General features: G+C 34.1%; 1 protein-coding gene across 1 annotated transcript in view; it reads left to right on the forward strand.

The window, feature by feature from the left end:
* The window catches only part of MLIP (muscular LMNA interacting protein), a 179637-nt gene that overhangs the window by 137627 nt on the left and 25838 nt on the right, over window positions 1–16172 (forward strand). The window contains exon 14 of the mRNA XM_011379094.2: window positions 8980–9186. Within this exon, the coding sequence (XP_011377396.2) occupies window positions 8980–9186 (207 nt within the window). The remainder of the gene's footprint in view (window positions 1–8979; window positions 9187–16172) is intronic.

A 16172-nucleotide genomic window follows, 5' to 3' on the forward strand; every position in this document is an offset into this window, starting at 1 on the left:
GTTGCTACTTCATCAGACCTTCAATAGAAGAGAGAGTACTCAAATTTAGTTTCAGTCACTATTGTGTTCTCTTCTACTGCTGCCACAGAATAAATTGAATGGTTCCAAACTCAGTTGCTGTCACCCACCCATGTAATGGAAAATTCTGCAGCCAGAATGTTGGGCCAAATTGAAGCAGCTCACATTCACTAATCTGCCTTGTACTGGGGACAGTTCCACATGACAGGAGATGTTGGATGAGATTGTTAAGTCAATAAATTTCCCCTAGCAGCTTAACTGCCGTAAATATGATTTCTAAACTCTCTGTTACAAAACGTCAGACAGTAAAGAGGATGAGACTAGATGAAAATGTATTTACTGTAGCTGAAGAAAGTACAACTGGGCAGCCTTTTGAACTGATAATGAACTGAAAATTTGCCTGGAGACAGCCTCTGAGAGCTAAAAGCAAAGTTTGAAACTACATGCATAATTAAGTAATTGAGACTTATTAATTAACAACTTTTACATCAAAATGGCATAGGTCAGGAAGCATCATTCTGTATTGATAGATTTAAAAAAAATTCTTCAGAGTAAAATTTATGCTTCCTGAAATTACCTTTAAATTCATTATTGTATCAATTTGGGCTTCTTTGGAGTTATTATAAATTATCCTCATTCTCCACATATGGATTTAAAACTATGGTGATGTCCTTTGAAGCATAGTTCTATTGATAATAAAATCAATTCACTGATGAGAGTTAAGAAACTAAAGGCCGAATGATTTTTAGTTTTTCTGACTACTTGTGAGTTTGCAAAATGTACTGATTACTTTTTGGTCACTTAAGGTATCTAATTAGGTGACTTGAAGATATTTAATTAAATAAATCTTTATTGATTCTTTCAATAAAGATTTTTAATTTAATATAAAAAGCAGTTGCTAAATTCAGTTATATAAGATATTCTCTCTCATATTTTTATAAATTAGTAATTTAACTCATGATATTAGATATGTCATTCCTATATCAAAGCCCTAGAAAAATGTATAAAAAAGCTTTGGATAGAATTAAACAGAGAATATTGTTGTTTCATGTGATCTTCCCAGAAATGTTTTCTTTTCTTATTTTTTTTTTTTACATGAGACTGATTCCCAGTGCATATGCCTCTCAAATTTTATTTTCCTTTGAATTCGTTTCAATAGGGAAAATAACATGCTTATGTGTGAAAATGACCATTTAGCAAATTTCCTCCATACCACTTCACAGAAAACATAGAAGGATAATTATAGGAAATTTTCTTTGTTGTAGTATTTTCATTCTTTCTTTTCTTCTGATTTTTCTTAGATACCTGATTTGCTTTCCTTGTTTACCAAACTCTCTGCTTGACATTCAATTTTGATGACTATGTGGGTGACTTTTAGATTTCTATGTAATGAGTCATCAAATTATATTTCCACTGTGACCTTCACTTTTACTTCTTTATGTCAATGAGGTGTTAATATTACAGGGCAAATAACATAAGGTGAAACTGACAATATTGCCTTTTATTTTGAATGACTTCTGGTTTCATCACAAATTGCTACCTTTTCAACATTTATTTCTCAGTCAAAATGGTTTATTGTCTTTTGTCATAAAATTATCTCATCATTGCTAACCTTTTATTAAGAAATATTTTTCAGATTAAAATGTTTAATTTTTTAGATCTAGAAGTGATTAAGCAGTTTGCTAAATTGTTTTAAAGGGAAGAGAGAACTGGAATTCCTTGTAGTGTAACATTTCTTCTGAAAGAGTTAAGAGATTTGGCTTTTTAAGTTTTGCCATGTTTTCATTTATTCAAGTAATAAAATCCTTGTGAATTTTTTCTTCCTCCTTTTTGTCTTCCTTCCTTCCTTCCTTTTTTCCTTCCTTCCTTCCTTCCCTCCTCTATATGTAATAGGTAATAAACAATTTATAATAAATAACTTATATACTATACGTAATAGATATTTTGTCATTAATAAAATAAACTATTTTCTTAGTTTTATATATTTTTTAAAAAGTCTCCTACAGAGACAATATTTGCATTCTCTATGATATAATCAGAATGGATCACCTCTTCTAATTTAGGATTTTATCTCTCTCTTTTTAGGCTTGAGCTTTCTCTTGACCTTATGTTTGAATCAAGGTCAGAAGATTAGAACAAAAAGACCGTAATTTCCTGTTGCAATGTCTACATTGCTAAGGGAGATTTCTTTTCTGTACCCTTTCTCTCACCTCATGTAGGGTTAAGAATCTTAAAGATATTTTTACATGCTTTAAAACGAACACAAAAAAGACATATTTGTCACTTCTATGATAATAGAATTATACTAATAATTCTAATAATTAGTTAAGCAACTGAATTCTGATCTTTGGTTAATGTCTGAAGCATTAGTTGCTTAATAAATGCTTAGTAAATAAATAGTGTCTGACTATATCCCAATCAGCTGGGAAACAATGACAATCTGAAAGGTTTATGCAAATGTGTTCTATGTTTTGTTAACCCATGACGTCCCCAGATATCTTTACCTAAGAGAGATGGTCATTGCTATATTTAGAACGTCTCATAGAAAGTATAATCCAGTTTTAAAATAAGGCCTTGTTAAAATAGATATAAAACTTCTATATTGGTTTCATCTGAAAAGTAGTAGACAATAGTTAGAATGTCAAAAAAGAAGGCATCTGTGTAAAATAATTTTAAGTAATAGCCAAAGTAAGTGTTATTCAGAAATTAGAAAGTTTTATTTGTTGGCATGAGAAAAAGATGCATTCTTATGTTTTATTTCACAGGAATCTCTATACAAAAACTTCTTAAAATTCTGAGTCAGGGTCAACCTGTGAATAGAATTGTAGATGGTAACAATCACATGCCTTTGATATGGTTTTGTATTGTGATACATAAGACAATTTTGGTAAAACTAGTGCCCCTTTCCTAGGACACTGTCTACAATAATCTCTTCCCTCTCTCCATACATAATTTGAATTCCACGACTGCCTTAAAATGATTTGGAAGATAGTTATTACTAAGTATCCTTAAGAAATGCAGTCAGTCAGAGTAAAGGGCTTGTGATTTTCTTTAATGAGTATTTTCTTTGATCTATGAGAAGTGGAATCAAGGTAGAATGTATAGACGAGAACACAGTAAAATTGGATGTAGTCTTTGAACATGTATGCTACGATTGATGTGTTTGAAACATACAGTATAATCTCTTAATTGTTGGAGAGGTTGTCACATACTTTAAAGTGTGAATGAGATTAGACAGACTTTGAATGATGACAAATTTCAGAGTCACACAAAGATATATAAGTTAGAACATGAGTTATGTGAAGAGTTGGGAATCTTTACTTCCTTTCTGTGATCCAAGATAAAGTAGAATATCAAGGCAGAGAAAACAATAAATCCAAATGAGAAGAGCAACCAAGAGAATGCATAGAAGAGAATGAGGTAGGGAACTAAAACTGTTAAATAAACTGCTTTTTGATTCCCTTAAAAAAAGAAAAAAACAAATGCAGCTTGAGTAATCTAGCCTATAGAAACTAAAATCAGGCTGGTGAAATAGATCATTTAAAATAAATACTATATGGAAAAAAGAAAACAAGATTTAAAAAAAGTATTTTTCTTTATTTCAAAGCCTACATAGAAAGGAAGATGTGTCATAAATTTATAAATTAAAAATAAGTGATTTCTTAGAGATAGGAGAACTGTAGGTTTGTAGAGTTTTTCAAAATAATGTTCTAATCTCCAAAAATGAACATCCTAAGTGAAATTTAATCTATTATAGCTCAACCATCCAAATATCAATTTGTCTAGTGGACCTTTAGATCTTTAACATTTTTTTCTTTTTACCTTACTTTCCCTTGAAAATAGAAAACTGCATTTGATTAGAAAATAAACAATTTATCAGGAATTGAATTATCAGTTATTTTTATCTAGTAGAATTGAGAGGCTTAGCATATTTACCTGCTCAAATAAAAGCAAGTATATATGATATTCTATTGAGTAAGTTCAGAAAAATAGAGGTGTTTTTCTCAGTCTTTGGCTGAATAGTTTCCAGGAGTTTCAGGCTCTCAGGAATTGCTTTTGGTCAAAAGACTGGCCATTCACAGTGTATTTATAGGGTCAGGCTAGTTTCACTTTCTCATTTTAGAGTTCATATTCAGGCAGGATATGATGATCTTATTCATTTTAGTGTGTAATGGAACCAAAGGGAGACTAGGGAAGCTCGGTTTTGCAGAAAGAACTCTGAAATGTGAGTTCTAGCTGTGATGCTGTGGTAAACTAGCTAGCTGTACCTAGTAAATTTGTGAAACATGAACCTCATCAATGAAATGAGATTAGACTAGACCAGTGGTTCTCAATCAGGGTGACATTATGGTTGTCATGACTGGGGAGGTTGGTGCTACTGGCATGTAATGGGCGGAGGCCAAGGAGGTTGTGAAACATCCTACAATGTACAGGACAGTCTTCCCAAACAAAAAAAAAATTATCCTGTCCAAAGTTTTAATAGTGCTGGGGCTGAGAAACCCCTGGACTAGACCATCTCCTGGCTGCCTTCTAGATCCAAAAATGCTATGACCAATGAAGCTCAATACTGTTCCTACCAGGGGCATTTTAGTTCAACTAACATTAATTAGGTGCCATATTTTTATGTTTTAACTAAGAACCTTTATCTATTTGATATACACAGGAGGTAGGTAAGCCTCTATTTATGGAATCTCCCACAGGCCATAAACTCTGCTCATAATGATAGCCTTGTTTAATAAGGGAACTACATTCTCATTGGCTCTGGATATTTTAGCAAATTGTAGCTTCCTCATCTTTCTAGACCTTTCTTCCTCTTTCTTGTATTTTCCAAATTGTTAGCTTTCAGGGCAATCAACTAAAAGAGAAAATTTTAAAAGTCAGGCAATCTTTATAATAATTAAAATGCATGGTGTTGGATTAAGTCATTCCTGATACTGGACCTTATTATATATCGGCAACAGGAGGGCATTGTACAAAATACTTATGAAGGTCCCTTCTTATTCAAAATTTTGTGTTAATGTATTTAAATATTATTGAAACTCTCCTAATATTTCATATCCTTAGATGATCCCCCCCCCAAATAAAAAAGGAAACAGTAGCAAGAATTACTCAAGTCATAAATTTGGAGATGGAAAGTCTTAACCTATTGTTTAGGTGAAAATTGTGACAAATTGTACCCATTACCATAGAGTTTACTACAACCCTTTTTTTTCCTTTTGGATTGAGCAATTTTGGTTGTGAATCTTTTTTTATTTTGACTTTTCCCTTTCTTTTAAAAATCACTTCCTATTTACTTCTTCTTTATAGAGTATTGAGAAATCATCATTATAATTTATTATCACTATTTCCCTTTGAATAACTATAACTTTGTTTTGCTTTTCCTTAAACTAAAACTCTGGGAGGAAAGATAATTTCTTTTCGAGATTAAATATATGTATGTGTGTGTGTGTGTGTGTGCGCGTACGTGTGTGTTTATAGAAAACACATGCACACATATTCGATAGTATTTTTAAGGGTTCTGGTATCTGCTACTTAAATTACTTTTTTTTTTTTGTATTGGCAAACTTGACAGCTATTTTTCTTTTGCAAAATCCTAAGTAGAAAGGCTAAGTTGACAACTTAAAATTTAAACAAAGCCGCTTTTTAAAATGAAAGGGAAGATGCCTTTGCATCTTCCCTTTCATTTCTGGATTTCCAGTTTCTGCATTCTTTAAGTGCAAATGACACTGTACTTTGATTTATTTGTTTCATAATCACAAAAGACTTTAGGATAATCCCTGTAAGAAATTTTGGGGATAGTTTTTGCTTTTCTATCTTCTTCTGGGAGGTGATGTTAGACTGGGTGACAGGCTCTGTATAAGAAACATAATTTAGTTGCAGAACATCAACCCTTTCACTTAAATTCCTTGTTGAGACAATAATAGTTTCCATGGAACAAAATCTCAAGATATTAAAAACTGTAAGATCATTTTTTCTTAAAATTTTAACACTTCATTAACATGAACAATACGAAAGCTGCAGTTAATGCATCTAAATATATAAATCTTATAACAAGAAGTTTGTAATGGTGTAATATAAAATCTATCTTGTATGTACACAGCATGCTCCGAATTTCAAAATAGTGAAAGTGGGTTTAAAAAATAAGTTTAAAGACATCTATGCGTTTAGTATCAATAAAGTCAGAATTAGTTCATATTTGTGTGCAGGGTATCTTAGATTTAAAATATTACCCCCAAATAATGAAACCATGGTCAATTCCTATTTGTCCTAACAAAGACAGTGTTTTCTGAAGTAAGTAGTGAATGGCATGCAAGTCAAGAAGAGCACAACAGTTTAATTTACTACATGTTTTTATAAAGGAGATTCTATCTCCTCACAGTAAGTCAGCGATCTGCGGGGATCAGTCAAGTAACAACTTTTTAAAACAATTTATACTTGGACACTCTCTGCCATTTTGTGAAATAGAATAGTTCTTATGATGAAAGAATCCCTTACTGTTTTAAAATTCAGCCAGTTTCCAAAATTTCCTTTCACTCTCAAAATGACCTCTCTTAGGACTATTTTCCTTCTCCAGATGCACCCAGCAGACACTTCTATTTTGTGGGTCCCCTACCAGACTAGACACTGAGAAATTGAGAGTCTTGTCATTTCATCCAGTTTTACTTGGGAATATAGCACATATGTCTTCTCTAACATCTGATTACCCTAATTTATCAGGAATTATTTTAACCACCACCAACTTTACCCCAGGACTCAGCCCACTTGTGATGGTGGAGCATAGGGACCTTTCTCAGTCACACACTGGGATTTCTAATCTCTTTGCTTCCCTCTATTTCCTCCATCTTCTTATCTCTTGTCTCCTCCCCCAATCTAAGCACACTTTTCATATTCTCACTCTGATTAGTTATGTATTCTTGATGTCCTGGATCCTGGACTTTTGAAACCCAAAACTTTTCTCTATAGAAAGATTACCTCTGCCATGGGTTCCCCAAATCAATTTTGAACCTCAAAATCCAAAAATTGACTCTTTGCTTTCTCTTTGAAATTCTGCCTTAACTGTCACCACCAAAAATCTTATCCTGAGATATGATTATGAAATTAAGCTTTAGCTGCCTGGATTGGGGAAGGACCACAGAGTATAGGACTATGAGGTTGAAAGAACTAGAGTGTATTCCCTGGCATGTGGTCCTCACAGTGCTATGTACAGCTGTCATTTCCTAACGGATGAGTGTTGCTACTTCTCTCTACACTCATTCTCTTTCCTTCTGCTCTTAGCATTCAACCATGTAACATTTGTGCCAGGCTCTGCAATAGATATGAGTGACTCCATAAGAAAAAAAGAAGATGATCTCTGCCCTCCATGGAGCTTAGAGTCTAGTGGGTTCTAAGTATTCTGAACTTTGGTCTCTGTCTCCTTTCTGCTACTCTTAATTTTTAGTTCAAATCAGGATTCAAAATATGAAGCTGTTGCTTTAAGTATGTCTGTTTTTAAAATGCATATGGATTCTTCAAAATTAGGGCTGATAAGCAAGAAGTTATACTATATTCTCAAAATTAAGAGACACTTTATCTTGGCTTGATCTTAATGAAATGTAGATTATTAAAATTTTTGGTAAATTGGGGTTTCTGTGATAGCATCTGTAAAATGTTGATATATCTCGGCTGAAGAAGTCACTCTTTAAGAAATGCATTATAACTGCTCTTGACTTTATGAACAGTGTTGTTTTAAATTAAAACTGTAGCAGAAATGCTATAATTCAGTGTTTAATTGTTATAAACTTCAGGAAGGAAAAGGAAGCTGAAAAGAAGTGCTGCCTTTAAAAAAAGTGTTTTATCAAAGAGGTGGGAAGAAGGGAGTGAGAATGAATTTAAAGGCTTCAATAACTTTACCCATTGGTGCTCTGAGTTCCCAAAGGCACACTGGGACAGTGGAAGCAAAGAAAAAGTAGATTTTCACCCTTCACTTCCAAACCACACAAAAGGATGTAACTTTAAAATGCCAGGATGCAGAAAAGAGTCTGAGATGTACAGACTTTAATAAAAAGAGCCCATAGTGCCTTAAAATGCCCTTTGGTGTTGCAATGAAAATAGCTTTAGAAATCAGATGGCTGAGTAGAAAGTAGGCTTTTTCGAGAGTGGTGAATGTATCCGATTTGGCTGTACCATTAATTTTCTGATGTCTCTGTTGATATTTAATGCTGCAGTATCTATAATTCCTTAATAAACAGCTAATTTATTCACTGCATATTTGCTAATTTCTTTCCAATGAACAAAGATAGTATTTGCTTCATAAATTCTTGTTGTTGAAATTTTGCAGGATATACTGTAATCAATCAAGATAATGAATTCCTTTTAAAATATCAAGCTCCTAAGTAAAGCTTATTTTATTTTGAGAAATTCGTTCTAAGTAGTTTTATATTGAAGAAGATAATTCTTAAGTAAGTGAAAAGCACTTTAAAACATTTTCTCAGAAATAACTGTTACATATGTATTGACCCAGCATTTTTGCCCTTACTCACATGTTGATATCCTCTGCAATGCTCTCTCCTATCTCTCCCAATTTCTTCTAGACCCAAGCACAAGCACCCTTAAGTTAATTTCCACTCTTACCTACCTCTTTAACGAAGACTTTCTAACCCCACCCAACCCCTTTGGGGATGAGCTCTCTCCTTCCTTAAACATTTCTCCTCTCAGTACTTTCAAAAACAACAAACTTGGCACTCTTTAGGATACACTGTTTAGTTCTGCAGAAGAGGCCGGAGGTGGGAGATAGACTGGAATTATTGAAAGAGACAAATGATACGCACTGTAAAAGCAGGTATCTTGTGAGGGACCTGAGTATAAGAAGAGGTTTTCTTCTTACTAGTAATGAATTCTGACATAATGTCTATAATATTTAGACTTACTTCCAAGTGAGCTTGATTTTTGTCCACTAACATACTCTGCCTTTCTTCTTCCCAGGGTGTGACAATCCCTCACAAGCCTGTTTCTCTCCATCCTTTATATCAGACTAGACTCTATCCTCCTGCTAAGTCCCTGCTGCATCCACAGACCCTCTCACATGCCGACTGTCTCACCCCAGGACCCTTCAGTCATTTGTCCTCCTTCTCACTGACTGATGAACAGGAGAATTCTCATACCCCCTTTAGTCACAACGCATACAATAAGGTGAGAATACTCTGCTGAAATGGGAATTATTCTGTACTGTGAACTTTCTTTATGCTTAACTTTTAAAACTTAAATGTGGAGGAAGCAGATATTAAAAATATTTAAATAGATTAAGAATATTAATCTTAATCTATGTGTGGAGGCATATGACCTTACAAAAATAATAATTAACCTTGGGAAATTATTAAATATTTATTTCTCCTTTCAAAGTCATTTCCCGATTTGCATTCTTCACTGTTTCACATTCTAGCTCAGGGTGGAAATCCCAAAAAGTTTTCTAAAACCTTGTGAGATACCATTATTAATTTATCTTCTATGCCATTATTTATTTGTCACCCAGTCTTAGTTTACTGTTCTTAAAAAGCTTCTTTAAATTACAATGCCTGAGGAAAAAGCACTTATAATTGTAGTCAATGGGCAAAGAAATACTTAAAATTTTCACAGGTATCTGTAAACATTAACATTTTATTTTAAAATGTGTCTATCTGCCTCATTATACATAGTGATGAAATATATATAAAAGTTATGTGTTCAGTACCTAAAATATATACATATATATTAAGCAAACAAGCAGAAATATTTATAGTTGGCTTTGGAATGCAATCGTAAGTGTTCTATTAGAAGCAAGCAGTCAATACCACACAAGGCTTACATGTAAGTGTCCTTTCCTCTTATCAGCATTACTGTAAGGGCAGTCTGGCTAGTACAGACTCTCAGACCCTGAAAATTTCCTAAAAGAATTGACTCATCAAAGTCAACCTGCAATTAAATCTTTTTTAAAAATTCAAATCTTGCTTAAAAGCGTTTATTTATCAAATTCTCTATATCTTATGAAATATACCTCCGTACTTGGAAATCAATCAAGGCCATATGTTCCAAAATGTAGTTCAACAATATTCCTTTGGCCCTGAAACATTTTTTTGAAAAACTGTTCATAAACCCAGTCTAAACACCGACATCTAAAAAGTGAACACAATTACATGAGGAAAAAGTTGCTTTTTATATTTAATAGCATCTATCATAACTGAATGATCAACCCTGAATTAAACTTTTAAAATATCCATTTTCTGCAAAGAAAATGTTTTTTGGGCAAGGATCAGGATGACATTTTTATGACCTTTGTTTGTTTCCTACTCCTGATTTAGAAAAAGTTATTTCAGAGAAAGTATATTAATTTTAAGGATTTTATATTATTTGTAATTCTTCCTGATTTAATGCTTGCCAACATCTATGAGATGCATTTAGCTATTAAATAGAGTTAATAATTATGATAATAACATACCATTTTTCTTATAAATTGTCATCTATGATTAGGTTATAACTGGATTTTTATAGGTATCGATTGCATTTAATACCTTGTTCTTTCGATATTTTGTTTGATGTTTTCTGGAACTTGTCAGCAAGGATAGAGTCAATATTTCATCCACATTTTAACCTGTGCTCAGTCAGACTGTATAAAAGCCATTTGAGGTTGGACAGCTATTTTCAGTCTATACAATTTTCATAATAGACTTTGTCTTTCAGAGTCTGAGATTTATTGATATTGAATTAAAAACATTTACATAGGAAATAATAATAGTAATATAAGACAATATTTCTTGATGGAATATTTAATTGCTTAGTCTTATAATCCAATTGTTCCTATTAAAATATATAGATTACCCAATTCGATATCTGTTTACAAACCTTGTGTTATAAATATTGGGCCAATAGCATCCTAAGTTATAAAAACTTGTCTTTTTTACTTGAAATAACTTCTTGTCTGGCATTGTAAAACATAATCTGCCATCTAAATTAACTTATTTTCAATACCCTGATGTCATCCCCTGATTTTACAACTTTATCTGCTGAGCTCATCTCCAAACTCAGATATTTCCACCATTCCCCCAGGAGAGCCACAGTGAACTTGACTTAACTATCTTTGATAGTTTCTCATCAACTAGAGCTACAGAAGGTGTTGAACAGGTTTTATTCTCCTGTTAGATCTGTAGTGCACACTCCTCTTGTTTAAATCTTCATCAGACTCTACGTGTCCTAAATTGTCCCACTAATCCCTACTTTCTTCTCTTACTTTCAAGATACAGCTGTATCATATGATGTCATATCATATGTAATGATGCTCAGGTACTTTCCTTTTCATCTTAGAATAAAACAGTGTATCCTCTCTTTCCTCCATTCTCATAAGGGGAGTCATTACTCTTTCGTTCTTGAAAGTAATATAGCCCAGTGGGTAAGAGTATGATGTCTCTAGTCAGTTGTCAAAGTTAATTTCCTGACCCCACTCCTTCTAGATGGTTATATTAGATAAGTCATTTAGCTTTCACATGCCTCCATTTAGTAACCTATAAAATGAAGATGATAGTAGTAGTCACCTTATAAGATTATTATGAGATTAAGGTGTACTAATACATGCAAAGCACTCAGAACAGTGCCTGGAACATAACAAGAAGCACATAAGTGTTAGGTCTTATTATTAATAAGCCTTCCCAGAATTTTCATTTGTTTTTTTTTCCATTGGACCCCTTCTCTTTGTGTGCAGAAACCTCAAAAAAAATTTAAACACTTCCTCATTTTTTTCCTTGATGATGCTGCAAACCTAGTAATTTCAAGAATTTCTTTCTCTCAAAGTGATTTGTAGCCATTATCTCCATTCCCCTTCTATATACTCTTTAACTTATTCTTTCTTTCACTTCAACCATTCTACTGAAATTGCTATCTGGAGGTAAACTGCTGGTCAGCAAACTCAGCTGAATTTCCTTAGTCCTCTATCTGTTATCCCTTGTAATGTTTGCCATAGTTGATCATAAACTCTTGAATCTTTCTCCTCGCTCTCCTCTTGGGATAATATGTATGTCCCAACTCCTTCACTGTTTCTTATTTGTTTTCTTTGTGGTCATTTTTCCTCCTCTACCTCTTCTCTCTAATGGCCTCATTTTAGATATTCGCCCACTCACAGGTTTCTGTAATTAATCTTAGTACTGATAATTCTCAGATCCACTTCTGCTTCTCCTCTGAGATCTAGTTTTATAACTTCAGCTGCTTGCTTGTCAGTTCCCCCAGGATGTTATGTTATCACCTTAAATTCATCATTCATTTTGCCTCATCATTCTGTTCTGGTTTCCCTACTTCTGTCATTGGTACCACAATTCTCAGTCTCCAAACTCAAAACTTGATTGATCTATTATGATTTTTTTACTTTGAACTTATGACTAGTCATTCACCAAGTTGAATGGATCCTTCTTTTGTTACGTCTGTCATGTTATAATCTCTCAATACTATTTATTATCATTCTCCCCATATAAAATACCTTCTTGCTTTTTCTCCTTAGGCAAACCATTCTTATACTTTCTGACCTAGTCAAATTATTCTTCCTTTGTGAAGTTTCCCCATGCAACAAAATTCAAAGTGGTATTTTTCTCCTTTTAATTTCTATAATACTCACCTGCACCAAGGTATCTTATGCATATTATAGATTATCTCATCTTTATTTGTTGTGATTGTCTTAGTGTCCATCTAGGATGTGATATGCTTAATAAACTGTTTTTTCACATTATAGGTATAGCAATAAATATGTGTTAATTATGAACAAATCTTAAATGATCCAATTTCTTCAGTAAGAGCCCAAGATGCTTGAATATTTATGATTATTTCTATTTTAAGCAGAAACTAAATCTGAGTCAATTTACGGATTTATCAATACATTGAGCACAATTTTAGTCCATTGAGAATCTCCTTTTTTTTGAGGGCTGTATCCAATTTCCAGTGAACTTATGGAGTGCCTTAGCATGAGAGCATAGGTGGAGTAGGAGTGTGAAGGCAGGAGGATCTGATTTTTTTCTGCTACATGTGGACTCTGGTATCTTGTCTTGATACATGACCATCAGTCTTAGAGTACATTGCTGCATCCTTCTTTCTTCACCTGCACAGCTTGCCCTAGTTGACTGTAGGTTAGCTACTTCTGAGCCTCTATAGCATGCATGGGAAAACATTCTCACCTGCATACTGGGAGCAGATAAACTTTGTGAGGGTACCTACAAACCATCAGCTTGGATATCCTATATATCCTTCTCTAATCGTTTGTTCCTACCCCCTTTGCTGTAGGGAACTCAACATGAGTTTATCTGTGAATTTGCTTACTCATTGAAATTTATTTGTGACCCCCAAATCAATACTTGCTTGTACTTTTATGGTCATTTGTGGACATGTGAAGAACAGTGAAAATTTGATTGGCTGGACAGATTCCCAGCTGAGGTTGAACAAGGTGGTGCTCTGCTTTCTTGTTTCAGCTATAATGCTATAAACAACAGTCCTTTTTGTGGTCTATCTAGTGTCATGTGTTTTGAATTTTTGTGCTTGCTGTTGGTGATTCGTTGTTTAAAATGGTGACTAAGCATAGTGCTGAAGTGCTATCTAATGTTTTCTAAGTGCAAGAAGGCTGTAATGTGACTTATAGAGAAAATATATATGTCTGTAAGCTTCCTTTAGGCATGCAATATAGTGTTATTGACTGTCAGTTCAGTGTTGACAAATCAATAACACATATTAAATAAGGTGTCTTTAAACTGAAACACACATAAAGCGAGGTTATGTATGATTGACTGATAAAAATGTAATCAAACTTGTAGGAACATAGTCCTGTATTTCCCCTTGGAGAATTGGTTCAATATTTTCTAATTTCATGTTCTCAGTGAACTTATAGAACATAACTACTGCGAATAATGAGAATCCTTTGTATCTTTGGCTTTCTCTGAGAAGAAGATTCATATATATTAGTAGTTAATTTGGGAATTGGTCTCAGAAATGCCAGTTAGGGGTGTGGGAAACTGAGGCGAGGAGGAGAAGGCAACTAATAAAAGATATATCATCAAGCAATTTACCATCGTGGGTATAACTGGAGCTTGAGTTTACTGAGTAATTCTGGCAGCTAATGTGGAACATACAACTCAGAGTTAGGCAATCTGAAGTGGGGGATGGGAATTCTGCTAGTCTTTGCTCAAGGGCTGTGCTTGGGGGAGGAGAGCTTGAATCCTCAGAAAGAGCCCTCAGGCAAAGAGAAGCAGAGACCAGCAATTTGAAGTTCAAAGTCCTGAAATTGTTACCATTTGGGGGCTATTTGAACTTGTTACTCAGCACATGGAGGGGATAACAACCCAGAAGTGTAATTAGCACTTTTCCTCGTTTCTTCTGGCAGCGAAGAATCAGCGAGATTTAGAAAAGATTTATTAAAAGTATGTTTTAGAAAGGCAGTGCATGATCCAAGAGAGGAACATGGGTTTTCATCAGAAAGCTGTAATCACACAGAAGTAGAAAGGTCTATCCTATATTTGGGCGTGATGGGTGGTTACAAAGGCATTCCTAGGTGATTGGCATGTGAGGTCATTTTGATTGACACTTTGCTGCTATATAACGCTTTGCCTAGCGTGCATACTCTTACCCAGAATTCAGTCTGTCATAATTAGATTCATGAACTTTTGGGCATAAACATGGTATTATAATAAAGGTACAATGAGGCTGAGGTCGTGGGCAGGTTAGGGTAGTACCTTTTGTGCATGGGTGGTCAGCTTAAACCAGCTATATATTATGGCCCTTCTGTCCTTTGTCTCTAGGGATACAGGAGGGATTATCTAACTACCAACAGGGTGTTCTTTGGGCAGTCTTTAGGCTGGGCCTCCATTGTTTTGTTCCCCTGTGGCTCATGTCTGACTAACTACCTACCTAACAAGATGACATAGGTAGGCCAATGATTTATATTACATATATCCACAAATCTTATGTTTATGATCTAAATTTGAAGTCCAGGATCCTGGAAATCAAAACTTTGGCTATTAAAACTCATGAGAATTATTTTTGTTTTAGATAGATAGATAGATAGAGATATAGACGTAGATATATTTGATATATGTTTTGATATATATTGGGCTATGTATAACTGCTGAAACAATAAAGATTGCAAAGGAAATATGCTGGGTGTGTGGAGTTACTATCTTAAAATCGTATCTCATCCATAGCTATTTTACCAATTTTCCCTCCATTATGCAATATATTTCAAAATTTTTATCTTCACAGTTAATAAAGTACCATGCACAACACATCTGTATATATGGAGTCTGCCTTCTATTTTTTGAGAGGTCAGTTCATTTAGAACGATTCTTCCTGGGCACCAGGAATTCTTTGCCGTGTCTCAACTACTTCCTTGGCCCTCAGATGAGAAATCTAAAATACATATAATGAACAAAAAGTAGAAAGTTTATTGCCCTCCATAACTTTTATTCTTTTCTCCATCCTCTGCCTCATATTTTCTATCTCCTGCTCTCATAATCTCTGAGGCACCCCTGTCTTTTTAAGTCAACCCAAATTTCAATTCTTCTGGCCTACTTTCACATTCCAATTTAAGTATTCAGTTTTGTGTACTTTTTTCTCTTTTCTTATTTTAACTACATTTTCTTCTTTTTATTTAACATGACTAGAGGCTATGTAGACAGGAAGTTATCACTCATCCTTGTTTCCCCTGAGTCTCTATTCTGCCTGTTAGTACCAGCAACAAATAAGAAAACACATGGCAGTCCTATGAATAGAACTGGGAGGAGAGAAAATTAAACCTTCATAGTTGGGATGGCTTTTCTGATCTGTTGGCAGGGAGAAGGCTGGGATTTCCTATTCAGAAAGGCTCTATTTACAGTGAAAGCTTGAGAGGTTTTACAAGAAAACATAAAATCTTTATAGACAGAGAGACAGCTTTGAAGCCCCAGGAGAAAATTCACAGCAATTCTGAGAATATCTACTCTTTCAGTTTTCAAAAATTATATTGTTTGGGGGCGTTGTTTGTGATTGTGCTGCCATTTTACTTCCCTTCTCCCACTATAGCTTTCACTTCAGAGCAGGAGAGAATTATTCATCTTCTACCTCTAATCTTCCTGCCCAGAACCCATCCCAGCCCTGACAACTTCTACTCCCACTCCTATTTCCACTCCATCAATATGATTAAA

This window comes from Pteropus vampyrus, unplaced genomic scaffold (assembly GCF_000151845.1).
Source record: "Pteropus vampyrus isolate Shadow unplaced genomic scaffold, Pvam_2.0 Scaffold353, whole genome shotgun sequence".
In the NCBI taxonomy this organism is placed as follows: Eukaryota; Metazoa; Chordata; class Mammalia; order Chiroptera; family Pteropodidae; genus Pteropus; species Pteropus vampyrus.